The sequence below is a fragment of the Odocoileus virginianus genome, chromosome 6 (genome assembly GCF_023699985.2).
Source record: "Odocoileus virginianus isolate 20LAN1187 ecotype Illinois chromosome 6, Ovbor_1.2, whole genome shotgun sequence".
Lineage (NCBI taxonomy): Eukaryota > Metazoa > Chordata > Mammalia > Artiodactyla > Cervidae > Odocoileus > Odocoileus virginianus.
In genome coordinates this window covers 59320336-59346792 of record NC_069679.1, presented here as the reverse complement: position 1 = coordinate 59346792, position 26457 = coordinate 59320336, and the positions used below count along the sequence as shown (strand labels likewise).

At 42.7% G+C, this 26457-nt stretch overlaps 1 protein-coding gene across 3 annotated transcripts in view; it reads right to left on the bottom strand.

Moving 5' to 3' along the window:
• The window catches only part of DAAM1 (dishevelled associated activator of morphogenesis 1), a 180625-nt gene that overhangs the window by 11526 nt on the left and 142642 nt on the right, over positions 1-26457 (bottom strand). For 2 of the 3 annotated variants that reach the window (XM_020910673.2, XM_070469419.1), the window contains exons 16-22: positions 20708-20737; positions 19538-19644; positions 12113-12197; positions 6323-6429; positions 4431-4519; positions 3445-3613; positions 132-239 (exon numbers count right to left, since the gene is read on the bottom strand). In XM_020910673.2, coding sequence (XP_020766332.1) covers positions 132-239; positions 3445-3613; positions 4431-4519; positions 6323-6429; positions 12113-12197; positions 19538-19644; positions 20708-20737 — 695 coding nt within the window. The remainder of the gene's footprint in view (positions 1-131; positions 240-3444; positions 3614-4430; positions 4520-6322; positions 6430-12112; positions 12198-19537; positions 19645-20707; positions 20738-26457) is intronic. The other variant, XM_020910674.2, reaches the window with a different exon arrangement.

Below are 26457 nucleotides of genomic sequence, written 5' to 3'. Positions count from 1 at the left end.
CAAACTACTTCATATAGTATTCAGGGGAAAGCAAGACAGAAGGACCCTCTTAAGGTAACACTAACTATCTCAATGGCTAAAGCACAGACAAGGGATTTGAAAAGCTGAAATGATTCACTCTTAGTACTTACTTTACTTTTGCTGCTTGAGGAATGTCCCGCAGCTCCTCATTTAGATTGAGAACCTTGGGGTATTTATTTTCCACAATAGTGATGAGATAGTGCAAAAGTGTAATGTTCCTACAGTTAGAGGAGAGAGTATTAGACATGGTTGATATTGGCATATGATTTGCATATTCAAGTGTCTGATTCCAAAAGAAAGCTATATTCCTACAATACTTTTAAAATTTGGAGGTTCCTGTAAAGCAGGAATTCTCAAGAGACAGGGATAAGAGGAGAGTCTTCATGGGATTTACATAAATAGATGTCAAAAGAAGCACACATCTTCTGAAACAGAAGGGCAGGGGATAAGAATTACATTTTGGCCTGTAATGAGGACCCTTCCAAATCTGGGTAATGCGATGAGTGATGAAAATGAGTCTGAACCAATGCCAATGGGGACATCCCTTCACAGTGCACCCACCCAAAGACGAGGCCTGCCCTGCCAGTTCAGGACAAAGCAGGTTGGGGTGGGGAGTGAGGGATGTCTATCTAATGCACGAAAGAGGACGGTTAATTTTCAAGTCTGAAAGTACAGAGCAGTGACCCACTGATGGGAATTACCAAGAATTCTCATTTAAGGTTTCTTTGGTCTGGGGGATAACATTTTCCCCTTTTGACTCATTTGTTTTTCTCTCCCCCACTCTGACCTCATCTGTTTTGCTGCTGTAGCAAAGGGTGGCTGGAAAGTTAGGAAGCCGCCCCCATTTCAGGGCAGGGCCTGGAACTGGGGCAGGATTGTGCCATCATGGGTATGATATCCTCGCAGCCTAATTTTAGCAACACTTCAGCTCCTAACTGCATAACTGGCTCCCTCTTCAGTGTTGACAGGGCTGAACCCTGACTGACCTGGGCTGAAAAGGCAGGCATCTGATAACTGTATCCATGAGGCCATGCAGTAGGAGTCTGGTCCCCTTGTCCCTGACTCCAATGCACACTACAATCACGTGAACCCCAGATGCCTGGGTCAACCTGGGATTCATCAGTTGGAATGAAGTGGGAGCCAGGCTGAGTAATTTTAAAAACTTCCCACTATCAAGAACCACTCAGTCTGTTGAAAGTTACCATAATTAGGAGGACACAAATACATTGCTTAAAAACAATTTCCATAATTTTTAGGCAGTTCAGTAATTCACAAGGCTAAGTCACAACAGTCTCCCCAGCAACTAAAGTGAAGCAAAGTTGACAAACAATTTTTTTCCATATCAATGCAAACCATTTCTGGTTACCCTTGTAGCTTCCTAGAAGTCAGTGCAATCCTATTCCTCTGAGATAACTGGTTCACATGGAAAAAAATTTCCCCTTATTTTTCTTGCTTTCAATAATTAGAGGGCCATTGTTCAGCAAAGTAAAACAGTAGCTAATAGTTCTGGTCACTTATTTTGCAGATGTTCAGCTGTATTGTTCCATTTCAATTTTGCCATTCACAGAATCTATGTGTCTGCCATGTGCTAGTTGCATGAGGGGCAAATTCCAGATCCCATCATGAGAAAGACTAATGCTGTTTTCCTTCATTATTTCAGAGAAATAAATGTATTTAATTAATCATATATACCTTTTTTGGTTTGTGTGGAGAAAGACTTAAACTAGATCAGAGTTTCTATATTTGTTATCCAAATAACACCTGGTTTGAATGAATAGAAATTCTTGAATAATAAAAATAATAACTAAACATCTCACATTGGATTATTCTCTGGTCATTACCATAAACAAGCCTATATAATGCAGAGTGAAGAGGAAAAAAGAAAAAGATCAGAAATGGTTTTGTTTTTTAATGTTTTGAAAAGGCTAAGTGTGTACTGGAGAAATTTTTATATTAACTAATAGATAATCATGTAGTAAGTGCCAGGTTATCAGTAAGTTGGAAGGGTGGGGTGCAAAGGGTATTAAGGGCATGTTATGTGTGCACACACCTGTGTGTGGAGTGGGGGGCTGGAGGGAGGATAAGACTGACTGGTGGTGAGGGTTTTCTTCTGCCCCAACCTATAAGGCCAGGGAAAGAGAACTCCCTTTTTTAAAAGATGGCTGCTCTTCATATGCAAGTAAGATGCTGCAACCTTCAAATAAGATCTGCCTGTTGGTAGAGGAAAGCTGTGGGCAGACCACCAGAACAGTTGTCAAATACCTGTAAGGCCAAACACCTTGCTGGCTGTGACCTCAGACAAGCTAAATGAGACCCCTGACCCTGCCTTTCTTTATCTGACAACAGGCAATACAGCACTTGGCCTGGGGACTTCACAGGCTGTTGTGACAACCCGATGTGATGTGATGTGAAAGGGCTCTGAAAGGATCAAGTGCTTCCATGAAAAATAAGGTGGTGGTGAGAGAATATATCAGCTGCCCTTTGTTAATCTATTTCTACACAATGCAAAAATAAGGCTTAGCTTTACAACTAAACACATTGCTTATTTCTTATAGGATGGATTCAAGGTTGCCATTATGCTATGCTTCACTAATCCTATAGAAAATACAGAGTAAAAAGCTCACTGGTTGGGAATAATTAGGGTGAACAGCCATATTTCTAAAAAGAATTCAGGTTACAGAGAAGTTTACCTTAGAAACAAATTCATTCCAAGACGGTGAGAACCTTAGAGAACCACAGTTCTCAGAGAAGCTAGAGTTAATATGCCTAATGCCCTTGCCAGTAAATGACACCAGTCCATTTTCATATCCTGGCATCTCTAACAAAAACTTGTTTACCTAAAACACACTTTCTACGAAGCATTTTAATGAGTCTTGGGGTGAGCAGCTGAACATCAACAGCCAGAACGCATGTATACACTCATCTTTGCATACAGCTGCTCACTTCCAGGTACCAAGGAAAACAATCTAAAAAACCAGCAAGCCTCACATCCTAGCCTCAGCTGTTAGTTTATCTTTGTGGAGGAGTAGCAATTAGGAGAGGTCACGAGAAGACTATTAGGATGCTGTTAATGTTCTGTTTTTCAATCTGGGCATTACTTATACAGATGTGTTCAATTTGTGAAAACTCATCTAGCTGTATATTTCCGGTGTGTGAACTTGCCTTTCACGTATTACATGATACAAAATGTTTACCTGAGAAAACCCCAAACACAAAAACTTGGACTAGATGCTATCCTTGTGGAATGAAAGCGAAGGATAACTGGCCCAGTTGGAACTTGGGATTCGCATGGTCCTGAGTTGAGAGAGGATCAGTGTCGGAGGAGGACGAGAAGGAGAAGTGCAGACCAGACACTTGAGTGTCAGGAGGCCCAGAGGTGCAAAGCTGAGCCCCAACTTAAGTATTCACGTCCTCCATACTTACTTGTCAATACTGGATTTGGTGTCGGCGATCTTATTTAGGCTGGATATCTTGAATCCATACGCATTGCCTCTCTGGCCTTTATTCATGTAATTTCCAAATGCCAAAACCACTTCCAGCAGCTGCTTCAGGGCACCACTCCTAAACACCTCTTCTGAGCCAGAACGAATTGCTTAAAAACAAGAATACACGAAACTATTACAACCAAGACTTTTCAGTGATACTCATCCTAAATCCACACACCTGATAACAGATACCAAAGATGTAAGATGGGGTCATTAGATTATCTGGGAGCACTTTCTGAACACCTATACCAGAAGCAAGACATGAGGGGGCAAGGAGAGTCAGCTCAGGTTGTTCAAGAGACCCAGAGGCAGCTGCACAACCCCAGCCTTTCTTTTTCGTGGTTGACTCACCAACCATAAGCAGTTAGGAATACATAGAGCATTGACTGCATTTTCCACATTCCTTTGCAAACCCTTTCTTGCCTGGTGTGAGTCAGATCACAGGACCATTGATCAACCAGTAGAAAAACTGGGCAAACGTGTGACATGTCACAGAGGGCAGGTGTCACCAGGGCCCCAGGGCCAGCCTGCACTCTGTGCTGCGCTCTTCCGTTGCCCACATTTCAAACAGCTAAAAATCGAATAGCCTCAAAATCAAACCACCTACCAGCCTCAAATCTTCCTTTAGAAAAATCCAGTAAGGCCCCATTGCAAGAAAGCTAACTGTAGGTTTGGTGTTAGTAGCAATCAAATTCCTCACCAACACCTAGATAGCAAAAGCCCAGGGGTTGTGTGTGAACTCCAGGATTCAGGCTAGGACAGCAAGGGGAGTGCAGACCTAAAGTAATTATCTGCCAGAATTCCAGCAGATTTCAAGGAAAAAAAATCACCAAAGGGATCCTATTGACTATATGCACTTGCATTGCACTTGTACATGAGCACTTGGGATGAACAGCATTTCCATTCTGAGGGACTTGACTTTACCTTCTACTTTGGGTTTCACTTCTGCTACACGCTCTGCAAACTTCTTTTTGAAGTACAGCGATTGCAGTCTTTGTTGATAATGATTAATTCTGCAAAAGCAAGCATCGACTAATGAACACTTAGTACACCTATGTTCCCTCACAGGTGACAGCACCTTGGAGCACCTGTGCTGCCTTTCCCCCTTCTTCTCCCCCCTCCCCCCCCCCCCCCGCCGAGAGTTCCTCTCCTGGACAGAAGCACAGGGCCTGAGCCCAACTATGCCTGCAGAACCCACTTCCCACTGCCCTACAGGCCATGTTCCGGCAAGGGCAGCAGGTCCTCAGCTCCAGTCAGCTCAGGCAGCTGCTAAAAGAAACTGGGAGCTAACTGCTGTTGACTGAAGCCCCTTCTCTTCCTCAGAGTCCCAGCAGCTCTTAAGAACAGAAAAGCAACAAAAAGGAATGAAAACGTAAGACCCCCCCTCTTCCGCTGCAAATAAGAGGCGGTTGCTTGCCCCCCTCCTGTGCTGCCTCACTTTCCACAAATGTGCCTTTGACAGAATTTTAGGGTAAAACTTGTCTCCAGGTTTCTTTCCTTACGCCGTCTCTCCCCACTCATGTCCCCAAACCTTCCTCTTTCTTCACAGCTGGCTCCCTATCTGGGCCCCTCAGACCTGGAAAGCTCTGCCTTCCAGGAGAGCAACTAGCACCTAGAGGTAACAGGGCGCTGGCCTCCGACCACCACCAAGACAGGCTGCCTGGTGTTTCTGAGTGGGTGAGAGTGGGCACTTCTGCCAGACCTTCTGAAATCACTGCTTGATCTGCTCTTCAGTGGAAACTTCAGTTCAGGAGGACCAGGGATCAGCCCTCATCCCAAACTATGCCAAATAATCAGACAGATGCAGCCCAGGTTCTGTTCTTATTCAGTGACCTTGAGCAGGAATCTTAACTCCTCCATTAGCTGGCAGAAAATATCTCCCTGCCTGACAGCCCTCCTGGCAGTGCTGATAGAAGGATTAAGATGCATGCAAAGACCCAGACAGTTACTAAGGGGCAGCTACTGTGGTCCACACGAAGGGACAAATGCACACCTGTCAAAATTTCAAAACCACCCTTTATTCTACAGTAGTATATGAAATGGCAAGTTGAGGTGAAACAAAAATAAGTTCAGACACAGCAGAAATGCAGAGAGAGAGGCATAATTACCTTGGCCACCACGTAGGCCATCGGCACTCAGGGGAGGCGCTCTGTCCTGAGGTTGACTGAGAGTTTCAGGACCACTGGTCCTTGCCTAATGCAGAATCAATTCGCTAGGCCTGGGATGGCAAATCGACTCAGCTCACATGCCAAATTCAATTATGGAGCAGAGGCTGCCGTGGGGCTTTCTGGAGAAGGGCTGAGAAAGCTTGCCAAGGCTCCGTGGGAAGAGTGCCATGATTGATTAGTGATGTCTGCAAGTGTCATGATTTGACATCTAGGCCCTGGTTATTTAGTTATGTGGGCTCCAGGCTGTTACCTCTGACTCTGTCCACTGTTTTCTATTTTACAACAACCTTGAGATGTTGAAGTACAAGGAGGAGTGAGCTAGAATCCCAAGAGATCAAAGTGGTGAGAAGAATGACGCTGACTGGAACCAGGAAAAGTTAACTTGATTAGATCAAAGTACATGAGTCAGAGGCCCAGAGATAGAGATAATTGTGAAGAAATCCTGACCCTGGCTTACCCATGGGTAAGAACGCACAAAAACAGAACAGTCAAGTTCCACACAACTCAGATTTGAGGAGATTTGGTGGATTTAAAAAGACTTCAAGTTAAGCCAGGTTAATTGGCCCAGATAATTCAACAGGAATCAAAAGTTTCACTTCCTTAGAAAGGCCAGGGGCATCTTTGCTTTTGAAACATTTCCAAACTTACCTGCTCATCTCAAAAAGGAATCTGTCAGCCTTGGCCATCCGATCCAGTTCATGTTTATGTTCCTCCAACAGGTCAATATCACTTTTTTCGGGAACAAATTTCAAGAGCTAGAAAGTACACACAAATATTAAAACTGAGGTTTATAATTAAAATTCTTGTCCTGATTTTTCACCCTTTCAGTTAAATTTGTCCCAAGATGAAATTTTAATTTTTAATTTATAAGCTCTCCTCATAGGTGACTGTTAAGATATAACAGACATGATAAAATCTTTCCATTTAGGTGGCCAAAAGGTACAAACTTCCAGTTACAAGATAAACTGGTACTGGGGATGTAATGTACAACATGATGGTTATAATTAACACTGCTTCTTGATATATATGAAAACTATTAAGAGAGTAAATCCTAAAAGTTCTCATCACAAAGGAAGAAAAACTTTTGCTTTAAAAAATTTTTATCTATATGAAATGACAGGTGCTAATTTAACATTATGGAAACCATTTCAAATTTGTTAGTCAAACCATTATGCCACACACCTTAAATTTATAGTGATGTATATTTCAATCAAAATGGGGGGAAAAAACTTTCTATTTTTACTTGAAAGTAGTTAAAGTGATGTAAGATTCACTTCTGGTACCTATCTGTTCTTTAATGCCTCTCAATCAGAATTGAGAAGTTCCTTCCCGGACCTGCTTTACAAATACCATTAGAAGGACCCTGGAGTCCACAAGTCTGTTCTATACATCTGTGTCTCTTTTTCTGTTTTGCATATAGGGTTATCATTACCATCTTTCTCAATTCCATATATATGTGTTAGTATACTGTAATGGTCTTTATCTTTCTGGCTTACTTCGCTCTGTATAATGGGCTCCAGTTTCACCCATCTCATTAGAACAGACTTGTGGACTCTGGGAGAAGGCGAGGGTGGGATGTTTCAAGAGAACAGCATTGAAACATGTATATTATCTAGGGTGAAACAGATCACCAGCCCAGGTTGGGTGCATGAGACAAGTGCTCGGGCCTGGTGCACTGGGAAGACCCAGAGGGATTGGGTGGAGAGGGAGGTGGGAGGGGGGACTGGGATGGGGAATACATGTAAATCCATGGCTAATTCATTTCAATGTATGACAAAAACTACTGTAATGATGTAAAGTAATTCGCTTCCAACTAATAAAAATAAATGGAAAAAAAAAAAAAAAAGAAGAAGGACCCTGGAGATTCAATACTCTTATGAGAAGATGCTACATCAGTGTTCCAGAGAGATTAGGCCACTTCCCCAGCATTATAAAACAAGTGCATGTGATCTTTAGAAATAGAACCTGGGTCTCGACTTCCAGCTGTCTTTTTTTTTTCTTCTATACATCATGCTGGAATGAGTAATGCTATGTGTATTTTCCAATCAATTTGCTTATTTCTTTGGCTCATCTAATTCCATCTCATTGTTTGCTCTATGTAGAGCTTGGTGAGAGGGACACAGAGGGACTTGAAGTTTTTGATTCCATATTTTATTTTGGAGGAAGAAATGAGCATGGAATGTAGAAGAGATAGCGATAAGTACTTCAAGTTGAAAAAGCACTTCTGTATGTGTCTAATTTCCTTTAAAAGCACAAACATGTATGTGTATGCCCAGGCATCTGTGTGTGTGTGCTATTTTCTAGATCAAATATTCTCAGACTTTAAAAGAAAAAATTTACACTGAGCCTCTGGGCCCCAGAGTCCTCCCCACAACTCAGTGCTGGCACTGGGTGGTCCACTTAGCAGACTTTCATATGTTTGTTGGGTTTAACTAAGGGACCTCAGAAAAGGCAGTCAGTCTGGGTACCGCCAGCAGAGAAAGAGAAGTGGAACTACAGGGAGGAAGATGAACGACGTGAGGTTGGAAATATATCCCCGGCAGAGTGCTTATCTGGGGTCTGCAATAGGATGAGGTCTGGAATGGGCAGCATAGCATTTATAAAGGAGGAAAAGCAGCTGTCATGGCAGTGGGGGAGGGGAGAAGTGGAGGAGGGCCGGGAGGAGCAAAGGGCTTCATAGGATATTCAGTCTTTATTTTGAAGGCGTGGGATGTAACATAACATCTTAAGTAGGCGGGATGAGTTTGCACTTTAAAAAGATCACTCTGCCTGCAGGATAGAGAAAATCAGAAAGGATCAGAAGTATTAGGGGCTTGTGATTAGACTGTTGATGCAGTAATCTAGGTAAGATAATGGTGTCCTGGAATGGGTGATAGCTAGGTTCTAAAGCTACTGGGGGCGGGGCGGGGGGTGTGGGGTGTGTGTGGTTTGAACTGGCCTGACTTGTTGATTGTGGTAAATGAAGGTCAAAAGGATGCGATCCAGGCAAGGAGGTACATAGAGTAGAACAGGCAGAAGGTTGGAGGGTGGGTGAGGAGAAGATGAATTTAGTGTTTGAAATACTGACAAGAGAACTAAGCAATGATTTCTAGTAGTGTGTGTGCCCAATCACTATATTGTGTCTGACTCTGCAATCCCATGGACTGTAGCCTGCCAGGCTCCTCTGTCCATGGGATTTTCCAGCCAAGAATACGGGAGTGGCTTGCCATTTCCTTCTCCAGGGCATCTTCCAGATGCAGGGATCAAATCTGCATCTCCTGCATTGGCAGGAGGATTCTTTACCACTGAGCCACCTGGGAAGCCCATGATTTTTAGTAGGCAGGTGGACAAATGCTCTGAAATTCCAAAGAAATCTGAAAGACAAAGCTCTGGTGTGGGTTACAACATGCACGGATGTGAATAAGGTAACCAGGGGTTCCATCAAGCGAATAAAAGCAGGGCTTGAGAGAAACCGGCACTGATGGGATAAGGACGAGAAGAAGAGTGACCTTCACAAGAGGCAGTGGAGGGACCCGTGTGGAGTCACAGGGCCAATGAAAGAGGAGTTTCACATGGGCCAAGTGGCCATCGCTGTGACACCCACCAGTATATCAAGGAAGATAAGGACTGCAAAGTGTCCCCTGGCTCTGACAACAAGGAAGTGCATATCCTCAGTGAGAACAGCTTTAGGGAGGTGAGGAAGAGTGAACAGGTTTTCAAGAACTGACTGTGTCGAAAGACAGAGAGCACAGTAGCAAATGGGGATGGGTGGTCTTAAGAGGTCTGTGTGTGTGAAGGGCTGGGACTTGAACAAGTTACATGTTGAGAGGGCGAGGTGGAAGACCTCGAGGAAAGGGGCAGGGTCCTCTGATTGGAAGGAAAGGATGGGCCAGAGCAGAGGCCAGGGGTCCCCTCTCCCCTCACAGGGTGGAGGGAGGAGAGGTTGAAGTAGACGCCAGGGAGTCCATAGGTTTGGTGGCCTGAGAGCATCTAGGTGAGGGTGTTCCCTTGTTCCAATGGTGACTCTGGATGGGACACATGTCTTCTTGTGCTTCCTCCGTGCAGGAGGGAAGATGGTAGGGCAAAGGAAGGAAGGAGCAAGGGGGAGCACAAGGCTTGTTTTTCCCTCCGAGTTTGGATTTTTACCTTTTGGAATTCAGTTCCAGTATCAGGGGTTCCACCATACCTGCCTGCTGAGTTCACAGACCCCTGTTTGGGATAACACAGTCATCCTCTCTCTCTCTTGTTATTCACGAGGGCAACAGTGAGAGGCTGAGACTAAAGGCCTGGGCCTTCTTAAGGTAGGGCTGAGAATAGACAGTGTATGGACAGTTTTGAAAAGAATGAAGAGTCAGACAAACATCTGGTGACAAGGAGAAAGGTGTGCATCCCAAGAAAGAGGAGTGACCTCATCTGAGATCTGATCTCAGCGGCTAAAAGCATCAGGAGAGGGGGGGATGAACTTGGCTCAGATGCAGACCATATTGAGTCGTAAAGGATGCTGTGTTCAGGCACAGGAAGGAGGGCTGGAGTGAGCAGGAAAAGAAAGAGCCTGGGAGACGAGCAGAGAGCACGACACTCAGAACTCTCAGGAGAGCCAGGTCAGAAGGAACCCACTTGGCCAGAGTCTGCTTCAGTAGACCTCTTTTTTCCCTTGTATTATCTGAAGTACATTCTATCTGCACTACAAGCTCTTTTGGCAAGCTTCAGAAATCCTTTCCCTCAAGGAGGAATTTTGCTGGATGCAAATTCACAGTAAACAGATCTGGTGGAATTTTAAACATACAACCTTGTCAACAGAGGCTGAAGACCTAACGACCAAAGAGCCTTCTGCCTAGTTCTTCACGCTGGGTCAAGCAGTTTCTGGTGCCAGCATGTGCAAAGCAGGGGGCCGGGGAGGGACAGAGGGCAGCGGAGCTCCACTTCTCAGGGGCAGAGGCTCTGTTTTGACGAGTGTTCTGAGAGGGAGAGGAGAGTGAGGAGAGGAGCTGCAAAATGCTCGAAAAAGGCATTTTCAGTTTAGGAATAGTTTGAAACTATTTATGCACAGAGCATCCTAACAGACTTGGAAACATAGTCATTAACTATTTTGGGAACTAAATCAAGCCTTAAAAGGACAGCAGAAAAAGTTTTTCCACTGCTGAGTGTGAGGGTTTTCACCCCGGATGACTGCAGCCGCAGAGGTTTCAGGGAGGGGCGGGCCCACGGAGGTGCGGTGACCCCGCACACATCACTCCTCCTGCCTCGTGACTGAGGCCTTGGGGGAATCAGTGAAAACAGGACAGGATGCACAGGCAAACAGGCGCTCCAGCTGGAGTAGCCCACCACCACGGGACCCCTGTTAGTGGAGCAAAACAGCCTTTTCCCTTGCTCCTGGGAGCTGAGCACACCTACAGGTGACACCTCAGGCTCAGCCTGGACTCGTGATCACCTGTGTCCACCCATGACCTCAGGTGGACCTGGCTCTAAGAAACAGGTGGGGCCTTGTGACCAAACTCTCTCAAAATGTGATTCTGCGGCAGGACAAGGAGACAAGGAGACAGAACAGGACTAGATCATTCAGAGACATTCCCATAAAGCACAGGAAAATTAAGGCCCAGACCAAGAGATAGGTACCGGTCCCTGGGGTTATCTACCAGCACAATATTACCAACAGTATCGTCTGGAAGACAAATGAACCAAGCCGCTGACAACACACAACACGGCTGCAGTGGCTGCACAAGGTGTTATGGAAATACTGCATGAAGAGAGGCTAGGGCACCACATCTGACTTGTTGCTTGGCCATAAAAAATTACAAATTATCTCCAGATCTCACGGACAAGGATGTATACTGACCATGTTTAAGTCTACCCTACACTTGCTGGCCCTGGCATTTGAATTTACTGCCATTTATAACACAAGAAGAGTACGATACAATTTACGAAGACAGGACCCAGCCCCAAGAAGTTCACATCCTGCCTTATGAGACATACGAGTGCCGATGACAGCGCCAGAGGGTTGCCAGTGGCTTTTGTGGTTGTGGGAATGATAAGCCAAGACGGAGACACAAATGTGTCAGGGATTAAGCAGTGATTCAGCTTCTGCAGTGCAGGCTGTGATCACACAGTGCTGAGACTCTCAGTATTCCGGTGAAACAGACACTTTCTCCTAAAGCTAGTAGATTTATGTGACCTGCTGAGGAGTAACAGCTTGATGGCAGCAGCATGAAAGACAGACTCTGACATCGAGGGTCCTAGGCATTTAACACATGCAGGACTGTAATTCTCTCCCATCATTTTGAGGAACAAGGGGAGGAGCAAGTCCTAGGGCCTTCTAACAGAGCCACGTGGAACCTTGGCCTGACCTCCTCCACAGAGAGGTGAGGAAACTGTCTACTAACAACAACTAGGTCTCTGTGGTATCCCTCCCCACTGAGAGTCTGGCATAACCTGTGCTCTGAGTGTTACCCGGCAGCTCACCTGTTCCAACATGTCCTTGGGCAGATCCTCCTGCTCATCCATGGTTAGAATTGCTCGTTTGATTTCATCATTGGATAATTTCAACCTGGAGAAAGAATGTTTTAATTTGTTGTGACTACTCAAGCTGATATTGTTAACAATTTAATACAAGATAACTCATTTTGCTACGCCAGTTGCCAACCTTCAGGTACCATTTTTCTCAAAATCTCTCAGTGAACGCTTATTTCCTGACCGTGTTGCACCTAAAAATAGTATTTTGAAATGGCTTTAACATTCTTTCTGGGCTTTGTAATGCTCTGCTGACACAGAGAACAAAGCTGTTATGTTCTACCATTTAGTTTCCTTAAGCAAGGGATTGGAAGATGAGAAGTTAGGGAAAACACCCACACACAACTATTTAATACATAGTATTTACGAATTGCAGGGCAAAGAGGAAAATTAACTTTTTAACTTGATTATGTGTCAGGAGTGTTTAAGGTTTGCTCTCAAATTAAAAATGCATGTTGAGAACATTATTGTTAAAAAATGGAATAGTTGATATACAAAATAACATAGCTGAGGCATGTTCATATATGTTAGTTCATTTTGCATTCAAAATAACCTCGAAGATTTTTTTTAATAGAGGGAGAAACTGAGGCTCAGAATGGCTGAGTGACTTGCCCAAGGTCAAACGCATACAAAGGCACAGTATCTAACACAAACCCAACACTGTTGATTGCTAATCCCAAATTCTTTTAACAAATAATGCTTATCTAGTTAATATCTCATAGGCAAGGATTTAAGCAAAAACTCAAATCTGATTTCTATTTTCCTGTCTACCATTAATTCCTATGATTTACTGATTTATATGAAGGATTTATGTCTTGATACGGCAGGACAACAAAGTGTTGAATGTGAAAAAAAGATGAAATTAAAACATGCTTGTAAAGAAAAAAAATGCTTGTAAAAATATGTTTTCATTAGATATAACCAAAAGTCTTAACTGGGGGAAAAAATCTTAATCAGATTATTAGCTGTTACAATAGGGTCATTCTTTTGTCCTGCTTATAATAAGCATCAGACCCAGACTTATTTAAAAATTCTTACTTCCTTATAAGCTACCACTAAGGTCTCATATTAACATTATTTGAGTCATTCATCTTGTTTATGATCTTCAAGAAGAATCACATTTAGGACAGAGGATAAAGACATAAACACACAAATATAGAGCAAGGCATGCAGCCTTCATGTGTAACATTTGAAGGAAGGGGCTCTGGCATCAGACAGGTTGTAATCATGTCTTGGCTCTGACACTTCCTGGTCAGTGTGATCTTGGAAAAAAATTTTTCTTTAGCCCCAGTTGTTTCATCTATACAACAAAGATAATAACAACTGTATTTTAAAAAAATTAAAAAAAAAATTTTTGTGTGTGTAAAGTGAAATAGCACATGCAAGGTGGTTAGCACAGTGTCTCACTATAGAAAGAGCACAATAAACTATGTATATTTTGCAAGGCAGATTTTTCCACCCAGGAAAAAAAAAAAAGCAGCAATACTTATGTAACATCAATATTCACGTGCAGCTATTTGATCAATAAGTAGGATTATCATGAAACTTCCCAAAGTGCTCTCAGAGCCATTATTTCACTAGAGTTTTCCTCTCTGTCTATAGCACCCATTAGGCCCAGGAGTATTAAAAAAGAATCAGAAGTCATGGTGCTTATTTTAAAGGTGCTTATGTTTGAGATGGTTGGATGGCATCACTGACTCAATGGACACAAGTCTGAGCAAACTCCAGGAGACAGTGAAGGACAGGGAAGCCTGGCTTGTTGCAGTCCATGGGGTGGCAAAGAGTTGGACATGACTGAGCAACTGAAACAAATGTTTGCAAGAATCAGATGATAGGCAGAAATACTTCACACAAAGGCTACATATGCTCTGCCAAGAGGGCTGGATGAGTGCACGGGTGGCCACAGAGCCCATGAGGAGGAAAGGACCTGGGCAAGACACAGCTCATTCTGGACCGCTCTTGCCTGCCCATGAGGAGGAAAGGACCTGGGCAAGACACAGCTCATTCTGGACCGCTCTTGCCTGTCCTTTTCTCTAGATTTTGACATGATCTTGTTAAAAGCATCCATCCTGATATTGATACTGCATGTTGTTTCATGTACCAATAGGTACGCCAATAGGAAGGAACAGATTGGGGAATCCTACTGCATAAATACTACTCTATTTCGTGCTTTCAAACCCAACAAGAGCACCTAAGCAACACGCCAATTTGTCCATGTTCTAGAATAAGACCTGTTCTCTTCCCTAGTCCAAGTTGCAGCACCACCACAACTCCTGGGTTGTGGACGGAGACTCTGGACCAGACAGACTTCTCCAGGTTGGTTTGGTCTGGAGACAGTCATTTGCCATGAACATGGTCACTAGAACATCATGATGTAAAACCACCCAACTTAAATGGCACAATTAAGTCAATTTGGCATGGGTGAAACATACAACAGGGGAAAACTCTATCCTGGCTCAAGATCTCCACCACATGTACCCTGGGTAGCCTGAGATTTCAGGACACTAAAGACTCTTGAGTCAAGTGAGGGCAAAGACCATGGTGTAGCCAGCAAGGTCAAAGAAGCGGGATGTGAGGTAAGGTTGAAACTGCCATGAATGAAAACCAGCAGGCTGTGGAAACATCTAAAATTATCATGAGAAAAGCTCCACTTATTTAAAAAAAATTAGTTCTGTGTCCTTTTCACACCAAGTGGGAGAAACCACTTTATGGTGTCTTTCTGCTGAGTCCTTCTGTTTTCCATTTAAAAGAAAAGGAGTTGAACATCAGAGTGAGAACAATACTTGAAGTATCAGATTTGCATTTCATTAGCTCCCCATATGGAGTGCAGAACTTCTTGCTTTTGAAATTGTATATATTTATGCTGTTCAACCCCCTGAGGCTGTCTGGACTAAACACTGGCACTAATTCATAACAATTTTGGTTTCTCTTAATGTGGCCCACAAAGAGACTTGAGACTTTAATGGCTAGTACTTAAGAAAATCTACCTGTCAACATCCTGCCTTGCACGTGGCCTGTGGGAGCTGACAAAGCAGCTGTACCTTTGGGGAAAGAGGAGAGGGGTCCGTGGCCCTCTGGGAGGCTTCTCTAGGTTGCCAAAGAGTTCTTAGTATCGTCTGTCATCCACCGAATGAGCCGCTAATCTCTGTAATTGAAGGACGCTACCAATCCTAAACTTTTAATGGCTTTGAGAGCTTGGCAGTGTTCTGGCCTGCAGGAGGGTGGCAACTTGTGAGACACCCACTTCAACTTGCTATGCAAGACAGGAAACAAACTGGCCATTTAAAACTGGTATTTAACTCCACCTTGCTCCTCTCAAGTATCTCAAAAATTCGCCAAGAGACCTGGAATATCCAGGTACAATTAGACTAAGTTAAGGATGGGTGGCTAGATCCGCCTGAGCTCTGTTTCAGTGGATTTAAGCCAAATCCCTCCACTTTAAAGTAGCTTTTGTGGTTTACTGCATCCTAGCTGTCATGTTACATGAGCATCTGGAAAAAAAAGAAAAAGAAAAAGAACAGAAAAGAATGGCAGAACACTTCATAAAAGTGTATTTTAGGTGGGTTCATTTTGCAATACAAGCCAGCTTCCGAGATTCTTATTTTTCTGTTTTTCTTTTTGAAAGGAGGAGAGAGGTATGTTTGGGGAATAAAGCCGAGGGAATTATAAGTTGCCACATGTCACCTATACACATTCAGGAGAGAAGCTGGCTGGCTCTGCAGGGGGCCTGAGGAACAGTTCTCCAGCATACCATGTCCATCCCACTCACTTCTCAGGTCTGTGACAGGTAGGATTTGCGGTGGCCTGAGCACCCCACCTTCCCGACAGCCTCTTTCTGGGCGCTGAGACCCTGGCCTCTCACTCTAGGGGCACGTGCACTTTCTCCCCTGCTAGGGCCCTGCGATGAGGTGGGCTTTCCTTCCAGCTGAACTTTCTGGCTCCAGATGAGGCCGTGGAACCTATGCCTGGCCAAATGGTCCATGAACTTCTGCAGTGTGTGGGTAAGGAAGAGTTTTTAAAGACAACCAAACAATGCAGACATGTGCATGTTACAATACTGCCCACAGAATATGCCATGGGCTTTCGCTGTGGTGGAATTCGGTGTAATGACTGCATTGCTGGAAATTAAATTCCCAGTCAGCAAGATAAGACACAGAGAGAGGGTCGCCAGACGTTGGGAACGCAATAAGCAGAAAAGAAGAAAGGCAGTGTGGAAAGGTAGGAGATCTTGACATCAGCTTGGAAACACTCCTACTCGTTGTCCCCAGGCACAAAGTCAGTCTCCAAATGCTAGTGACAGTTTCTCTCTCCAGTCCGTCCCTCATCAGGTCTTAGCTGAGCAACAAAGAGAGCTTCCTGTCTGATGGCAGCCTGTGCCTCCAGTTCTTGACCCCTTCCAACCTATCCTGCAAACCCATGAGATCGAACTCAAAACCTTACTGAGACAGTGCTCTTCTCTGGAGCAAAAGGCTCTGGACCCCTGGGAATATAATCGGGCCGCTGACTGAGCAGCTGCCATGTGCAGGCACTCTGTTAGTGCTTCTCACATGCTGGGTTCTCATTTTTACAAACCTACCACTTTCATTACCTCCATTCTATCGACTGACTCTGGCTGGACTCAGGCTGCTAGAAAAGCACCAGACCTGGATCGCAGATGTCCCTGCCTGACCTAATTTAATCCAAGTGAGAGACTGCAACCACAGAGCTCCCTACAGCTCTGCTTGAACTCTCGCCACCGCCCCCTGCCTCCCCAGCCCCCCACCCCCGCCTTTGCTCCTGCGTACCCTTGGAACTGCCTCCCACCACCCCCCCCCACTCCAGGCCCACTTTCTCAGGAAAACCCTGCTGCTGTCCCCTCTCTCCCTTGGCTGGGCTCCCCATCTCCTTCCTGCCAGACCAGTCTAAGGCCTGCATTGTTCACAAGTCATCTTGCCTGTGGCATTTTTCTTCTCCAATTAGCCATGTGCTGCCAAAGGCAACAATGCAATCATAAGTCTTGGGACATCCTATGGCATCCAGCACAGTGCCAGGCAATTAAACACTCCAAAGTGACAACTCTAAGACAAAAAGCATCAAAGCATCAAAAGCATCTTTCCCATCCTTGAAGCCCCTTGCTCCTTTTGTGTGTAGTCATGCATTGCCAATGAAAAGAAGAGTGAAAGCAAGGTAAATTGCTGAGTGGTTAAACAACTAAATAAAAAACAAATTAGTTCTGCTTCATTTCTTTTACCTTTAGCTGTCCTGTGCTCTCCTGAAGAGAGAGTAAAACTATTGAGCACTGAGCAGAAAAGCATGTGGTCCTGACTCCTCTGTGGCAGAGAAGGTTTTAGACCCTGATCAACAAGGCCCAATTACCATAAGGGTAACTTGGTCTCAAAATCAGCTTGTCACACATAATACATTTTCAATGTTATGTGCTCATTGTAATACTTATTCATTAAATTGGATATTAAAAGATAATTTAATAGACACAAGACAAGTTCTTAGAATAGTCTACTAGAGAGTTTAGGCACATTCACATTCTAAGTCACCTTAGCCTTTGACATTTTTTATGTAACAAGAGAATGACATATGACAAATATGAAACAATCCCTCCAATAACGGGATGGGAAATTTGCCAGAAAGAGTTGTAACCTTATCTATAACTAGTGTAATTACCCTCAGTGGCATCTTGTACTGAGAATGATCTGTCTACGAGGAACTGGGTCACAGTTAGAGCTCTTAAATACTATAAAAATTCAGAGTGATGGCTCTCTTTGCCAAGTTGTTTTTAAAGGGCTCTTCTATACTGCAAAAGCACAAAATAGAGGGGGAAGTTCTGCTGCTGCTAAGTCATTTCAGTTGTATCTGACTCTGTGCGATGCCATAGACGGCAGCCCACCAGGCTCCCCCGTCCCTGGGATTCTCCAGGCAAGAACACTGGAGTGGGTTGCCATTTCCTTCTCCAGTGCATGAAAGTGAAAAGTGAAAGTGAAGTCGCTCAGTCGTGTCCAACTCTTGGCGACCCCATGGACTGCAGCCCACCAGGCTCCTCTGTCCATGGGATTCTCCAGGCAAGAGTACTGAAGTGGGGTGCCATTGCCTTCTCCGGGGGGAAGTTCTAGGGTTTAAAAAAAACACTCTCTCTAAATTTTCATTTAATTTTGCTATTAAGTAAAAGTGTTATTTGTAAAAAGAAGTTGTAACAAAACAAATTGTACAGTCTATAGAAAAAAAGTACGTAGACCTTCAAAACTATCTTCAATAGTATCTTCCTGAAAACAAGTGGGGATAAACACAGGGCCTGACCATTTACATAGCTTCTAGCCAAAGGCAGAAAAGTAAGTGCTAATAGGATGTTTCATATTACCTTACTAGTTGTATTAAAACTCAGGGGGGGTCTTACCAAGCTTTAATTTCTCTTTCTCTAAAAGAAACATTTTCTCCCTAAAGTAATATATATCTGGCTATCAATCAAGCTTCTATGCTGCTTTGTGTTAAATTTGCTCTAAGACTGTATGAAAAATAAAAACTACTATTTTCCATCTTCACTCTTCCTGAAAGAGAAGTCACCTTGTACCAGCCTTGATACAGATTCAACATTTTTTTCAGTGTAACCAATGTGACTTAGATTGTCCAGAATGCCCCAAACTTCAGGGTTCTTTACATTTTCCTTCACCTCGTCAACATTAAGTATCTCTGCCTAATGTGAAAGTCCTTTTTAGAGAAAAGATTCAGAAAAGTTACTTGAAATGCCCAAGACCAGCTGACACATTCCCTGAAGCTATTTATAATCAGATTCCAGGCTCCCAAATTTCCTCTTTTTTTCAAGCTCTAGGACCATGATGGTTCATCAATTATGAAAAATACTTTTGAACAGGGCTGAACTGGATAAGTTAGCATTTCACTGAGGTTTATTGACATATTTTTAGTCATAAAAATGCTCACAAAGAACATGAAATAATATAATCTGAAGTATAAAAGGGTGACTTAAGAAGCAAAATGAAACAAAGAGGCTTCATGGTGGGTGCTGAGTCTGTGACAGTGTTATTTCAGTGGCCAAAGTATTAATAGCTCTAAAGCCGAGAAGTATAAATAACAGTAAAGTCCATTTTACAGGCTCTCTGGAAAAACCAAGCAAAACATTGATTTGAGATGGTCTGCTTTTTAAAATTTAGGAGTCTGTGGAAATTAAACCCCAAGAAAGTAGGCAACAGCTTTGACATATTCCATGAGGGAAAGTAAACACTAAGAGTCTCTTCACCTTGGACAGAAGAAATTCGGAGAGCTGACCCTCAGTAGAGTTCAGAAAAAAAGAACAAGTCCAACCACGTGGTTTGGGGCCACATGATAGAAAACCTGGTCCTACCAGAAATGTTGAGACAACATCAACAATACCTCGAGAGAAGGATGTTGCAATTCTGAGCTCTCCGACCATCGATCACAGAAAGCTCTCTGACTTTAAGTTTGGAGCCCAGGGTGTCATCAATGGCATCTGCTTCTTTCTATAAAGAGCATGAAAGAAATCCATCAAAGTCAAATAGGGACATTCCGACTTCAGACACAGTTTTCCTTTATATTTGGTGTTTACACGTACACACGCACACACGGACAGCTGAGATGGTGAGGAGGGGAATGGAGGGGGGTGGTGGGACTGAAACAAAGGCTAAAATCTAGTTGACAAAGGAAAATAACAAGAAAAGCCGACCACCCACGTTTGAAAAAGCATTATTTGGAAGAACAAAGTGCTTCTAAGTTGAAGATGCATAAATTATCAATGAGCGCTACCCTCCTTTTGTCCCCCAAATCCCAATGGAGAGCAGAGAGAAGGACTGTCACTATGAATCAAGCTCAGCTGAGGCGTGCCCCTGCCGGTCCAGCCATTTGCAGGGCCCATTCACCCCAGAACCCTTTGCATCCTGAACACTCAGAAAGCTGAACAATAAAACCTCCCAAATGTCTTCATGTGCAATAGGAAGCTCCCAGGCCCAGATGGTACCTTTCATTACCCTGGAGCCTGATGGACAACAGGGAGTGCGCAGTTCAAGGCGTTAGTTCAATTTACTTCAATTAACAATAAAACACTACTTGCACACTCTGCTGCTGTGCAGAGAGTTGTAAGCAAGGAGGGCCATAATTTACGGTGGAAGAGGCATAAGGCAATTATACATACAATACCTTCTGAGTAAACAGAACGTCAAGGTAAAAACAGACTGATTTGATATACAGTGAGTCTGATTCTATGAAAGGTCAGGATCAATTTAAAAAATAGATCATGGCATTTAAAAAATGTAAGGAAACCAAACAGTTCTGGAACTGGATAATGTTTAGGAAACAAAGGCAATATGGAGTCTATATTAAGAGGAAGCATGTGACCAAACTTTATTTCATATTGTGCAGAGATTTCAGGCATACCTCTAAATAGTCAGTGAAGAGTTGAAACCTAATGTGGAATTAACTAGACATTGCATTACCCTATCAGAAAAAAACCCAGGAAAACCAAGACATTTTGAGCTATAGTGAGCCAAGGAGTTATATTAAGCAAGGTGGGGGTTTTAGCTCACTTACCTGCTTGGAGTTACTGTTCACAAAGAAATCCTACAGCCATGGCAGAGGCATGGAAAAGGCAAATAAGATACATGCAGTTCAGAAATCACAGCAACACACAGGAAAGTCAAGGAAATGAGTGACACCGGGTAAGAGGTAATTTATGCCCCAGGAGCAGCAACGAGAGTTGATGAAGATGAGAGTCTGGCTGAAGATACACTGACAAGAAGGGTACTAATAAGCATTCAGGTTCAAGAGAGAAGACAGCAGGTGCTATACACAATTTTCAATGGTGGTAAATCAAATTCAGATACGAAAGGACTTAAAGCCCCCTCAAAAGAGTTCAAGTTGGGGAAGGAAAAAAAACCCTCTTTGAAAGGACCATTGGGCTCCATGTATTTAACATGACAATTGAAGCAGAAAATACAGACCAATTGCATCAACTTGAGGAAACTACTAACAGCAAAATATATATATATTTTGAGTGGATAGAATAATCTTCTGTCTTCTTGTGTCATGAGAAAGAATGAAGAAAAGAAAAAAGACAAGTTCAACAACAGGTCAGTAAAACCAACCCTCAGTACTGCTTGAAAGTCCAAACAATGCCTGTGCGTGCTCTGGGAGGTATGAGGAAAAAGACAGAATTTCCAATTAAGAGACAATAAGTGATTCATGGGCTCCAGTGTCATTGGTGGTCCTGTCCCCATTGCCTCAGGACTGTTGTTCATGAGACAAGGGCAACAGTCTTTGTTTAAAATAGTTCATAGAATAGATCTGGAGTGAAGAAAGGAAAGAGGAAGAGGTAGTTGACATGTTATGAGAAAGTCACAGCTTTCTTTGCATATTTTTGCCATGATGGCATGAATAAAGCTTCGGTGTGCAAAATACACCTCAGCTTTCAGGCCAACTACTTGCACAACCACCATTTACTCAGCAGATTCCTGAAGGCCTCACTGGTCCCGGCAGCACTGCCAAGGCCAGTTTCACACAGATGAGCTGTTTCACATCATTCTTCGAATGGGAAACAACACGTATTCTCCCCTGGCTCCACCCATACAAGGAGGGATTACTTTTCTGGAATGGCATTTAAAAAATAAATCGATAACCACACAAAAACTTTCTTTCCTCTGATGTCACAGTTTTATTTTGTCCCTGTTGTAACTGTCAAGTTTTTTTACCCTGAAACTCTTCAGGACTCTTTCCCTGTAAAAGCAGTTTCTCTTTTCAAGAGCAGAAAAAACTCTAGTGTAGTGAACTCCATGAGGTCGTCTTACCCTACTTTTCTTTCTTAAAGAGACAAGCTGCAAGCTGGATTTAGACACCACTCTCCCTGTCTGGCCTTCAAAGAAGAAACTTGTATGAAGGCCTCTGTAACTCATTCTCCCCAAGTCCCCAGTGTCAAGAAATTAAGACCTCTGACCTCTACTATAGTGGACTACAGAACCAGGCCTCTAGCATTTGCTAGGGATGTGACTTGGGGCTCAGGTTTACTCTCTGTACAATGAAGTAAACAACTGGATTACTATTGTGAGGATTAAATGTGATAATGAAGATATGGTATTTTGTACAGTACCTGTCACATATTTATGAGCTCAACACTTGGAAGCTGTCATACATTACAATTACTTTATCTTTCAAGACAATGATCAAGTCCATTTCTTTGCCTATTGCTCTGCTTCTCAGTTGAGATGAAGTACAGTTGGTTAAAATCTCCTGTTTATAACCAGCAGCAGCACTAAGTGTGACAGTTAATAGCGAAGTAATTTATCTTATCTTTTGCAAGGTGGGGATGAGGAATGCCATGGGAAAGTTTGGCTAATTGGAGGTCTTGAGATTCCCCGTTTTTAAGAGTCCTTTATTCATCACATCGTAAATAAAATCACAAAGTTTCTTAGATAGAAATGTTAAAAATAATTATGTTTCCATTTCAAATAAGTTAATATTCTCTTTGAAACTAAATGATTCACTAATTGGTTTGGGCCAATTAGGCCCAATGTAGGACTATCTACATTTGGCTCCACCTAACAGGATGCCTGATTTTTCCAGATGATTTTTGGTATAGGGATTAGCATTTGGAAAATAAATAGGAAATTGGAGCTTGCATTTTCAGGAACCAGTGCTGATAAATTCCTGTAGATAGGGTTTCACCATGTAATAATGACTCACCATTTTATAGACAATGACTTTTACATGAATGGTTCTTAATCTTTTTGAAGTTGAGATCCCTTTGTAATTCTGATAAAAGCTAGAGATCCCTCTCCAGAGAAATGCATGCACTAATATTTAAATAAAACCCTGTATTTGATTAACTCTTACCATGTTGTCCAGCTATAGAACCTCTACCTTCTACTGTGGAACTAAGAAAAGCCACTATTTACAGTTTTTACCTTCTGCCTTCATGTACCATGGCTAAAGATCGAGCTTATTGAATCAATGTCCTAAATCATATAATTGTTCAATGTTAGAAACTAGATATACAGAACAACAAAAAACGTAAAAAGAATAAAAAAGGAAATTTCTTTGTCCATCCATAAGATAAATCAGAAGATATCACAGAATATTCCAAATGGGACCCCAAGAATGACCCCAACAACTTGTATATTACATGTTAGCAGGAGAGTCAGATTCTAAGCCTAGGAGAGTGATTATCTTTTATTCTCTATCAGAGCAGAGAGGCTTTGAGATACTATGTGCTGATAATAGAACTATGAAGAAGGGGTGTCCCCAGGCAGAGTGAAGAAGAGGAATGGAGACAGCTAGTTGCTCATTTGTTGTGACAGAAATACATGTTCCTTTAGATGTAGTAACTTCATTTTCACTCTACAAACTGCATAGATAGGGAGAATGAACTTATAACATCTCAAGATGAAAATTTCCCACAAAATGAAGGTAAATAGTTCAAATGTATCTGAAATAGTGCTAATATGCAATGTGCTACATTATGTGTTAAAATAAGTCTTTTGTGGCTGGCTTAGAAATCATGTGTAATACAGTTTCAGTGAGGAAAAGAGGTTCTGAGATTTAGGACACTGACTTTTAAATGAACTTCTGGAATGTGAGCAGGGGAATAACTGCATGCTATTAAATTCCATTTCGCGTGGCATATAAGCTTACATATTCAGTTCTCCACACCTTTGATATTCACACTGGAAAAAAAAATCATGAATAGAAATGGTCTTGTTCTTAAAACTGGAGTTAAAGACAGTATAAATATCTGTTCAGTTTTTAATGACTCAGTATTTCTCATATCAACAAGGCATATCTTGTGTGTGTGTGTGTGTGTGTATAAACTCTCTCCTAAATGTCATTAATCAGTGCTCACCTAAATTATAATAATCTGAAGCTTAAAAATTTTTTTTCATAATCTTACTCTGTGTAGTGTTCCTATTAAATGCACACAGACAATGGTATTCATGTATTCTTTGCCTCTCTGAGAAATGTATTTGGTCACACACTGGCTGAAATCCTGAGAGTTTGGTCAGGGTTATATAACTCTGGAGGGAAGAAAGAGAAGATATCACAGGAAAAAAAAAAAAGGTTCCCAGTATTCATTTGGGAGTAGAAAAGAGAGCAGTTAGAGTGTGATAATAATTATATAGAGCATTGCCAAGATTAAAATGAAAATGCAATAGGTTTGTGACATTGCCATTAGTTACAAGGCTAGGGGACATAATGACATAAACCCTGTTTGTGTTCCTAACTAGACTGCTTCATCTTTCAATTTTCTTTCAACATTCAATAAATTCAATGGAATGGTTGAAATTACCTTCACTTGGGAAACACATTTATGGTTTAAACACATTTATGGTTTAAAAATTCTCATCTCACATTTTTATACCAAGAGGAGAAACATAACTTGAATCAACTGAGCAAGTGTGCTGAAAATTTTCTCCAGGAAGCACTCTTGGAAATGTCACAAATGATTCTACTTACCAGTCTACAACTTAGTGTTAACTGCAACTGAAATGTTCTGGTCTAGCCTGACTGGCATGACTACTGATTACTTAAACAGCAATTGGTTGCTAGGAGACAATTACCCAATTGCTAGGCTTTCTGCAACCCTGTCTCTTGGAGCTCTTGAGAGCTGTCCACATATTTGTCCCAGAGCATTTTGGCAGCATCCTTCTGCACCTTCTGCTGAAAGGCAGTTAATTATGAGTCTTGTAAACTTGGGTCTTTCAACCACTTGCCTTCACAGTAAACGTGATCCACAAGCTCAGACTTGAATAGCATCATTTGAAATAGGTGCTGTTTCTCTTCCTTTTATTTACTTCTCTAAGTTGCCAAACCTTCATCTTAGGCAACCAGAATGGACCAGTATTAATGACTGAAAATGAAGTAGGGAATCAATGGAATGTGCGATGAGGTCAGAAGATAATTCGAATCTAATTAGAAACTGGCTAAAATGTCCTAAAAAGCCCAGAATAAACCTTCCTGGGATATCAGAGAGAGAGTGCGTGTGTGAGAGTGGAAGAGGCTGGTTGTGACCATTCTGCAGTGAGTCTGGTCCAAGTACCTGCCATGCAAGAGCTCTCGACACATCCTTTGTTTGTTCCTTGAAAGATAAAGTATCTTGCTTTCAACTGGACAATGTCCTATCTTCTTTTTCTTTATTTTCCTTTATTTGGCATGTATGACATGGCACAAGTTTGCCTTCATACTTTTGTGGGGGCCAGGTTGAGAGCTCCTATTTTGGAGTCATGCTGTCATGGCAGGCAACCACCTGCATTTTTGTACTTAATAAAAATAGCATAAAGGGTACCACAGGAAGTGTTCCCTCACTTAAGGTAAAATATTCTAGCTAAAAGACATACTAGTTTTCCTTCTCAATTTTAGTCTCATCAAAGGCTGTTTTGAAAAAGAAAACCAAAAAAAAAAAAATTAATAATAATAATAATTAAAAAAAAAAGAAAACCCTCAGATGTTATTTCTCTCCAGCCTCAGTCACTGTTCTCCCTCGGGGCTTGGCAGTTCTGAGACACTCTTTCTTGGGAACCAGGCCAAGCCTCAGCAGACTAGGAAGTCTGCTGCTTGTCTGAGGATGCTCCACCCTGGGCGTGATTCACGCAGGAGGTAAGGGCCTCCCAGTAAAGCCTGAGGAAGGCCCCTGCACAGATGCCCGGCCTCTGCCTCTGTTCAAGGCGCAGTCTGCGCTCCTCCTCAGCCCTTCTCTCCCCCAGCGACTCTTGGAGCTTTTTTCCTTATGCTCTGGGACTCACTTTTCCCCTTCCCGGATTTTCCCATTGACTAAGACCCCACTCCACCTTTTCCTTGTTTTTCTGAGACTCTTGGGACCAGGCCACTTGGCTGTGAACTCTACTAAGATGCCCTCTCGAGGAGTGAGAGGTACCACACCGATGTGACTGGGGCTCACGAAGTGACGCTGCCTCCCTGGCCACATCAAATCGCGTTCTCACGACTATCTCATTGCTCACTTTTCAGAAGTGCCCCGGGTCTTGTGTGTCCCATTGCCATCTCCACAGCTACTCAGCCTTCACGGCACTGCTTCTGAATTGATCATGTTCCTGACAGAGTAAAAACTTCCCCCTAGGTTCTATCAAGCTGCCGACTTATAGTCACTTCCCATCTCCCAGACTTTCAAAGATTCCTTCTACTCAACGGCCCTATCACAATGTCCTAGTGTAGAGCAGAGGGAGCATATTCAATATCCTGCTGCAAACGATAATGGAAAGGAACATGAAAAAGAATAAATACATGTATAACTGAGTCACTCTGCTGTGCGGTAGAAATAAAACACAACATTGTTAATA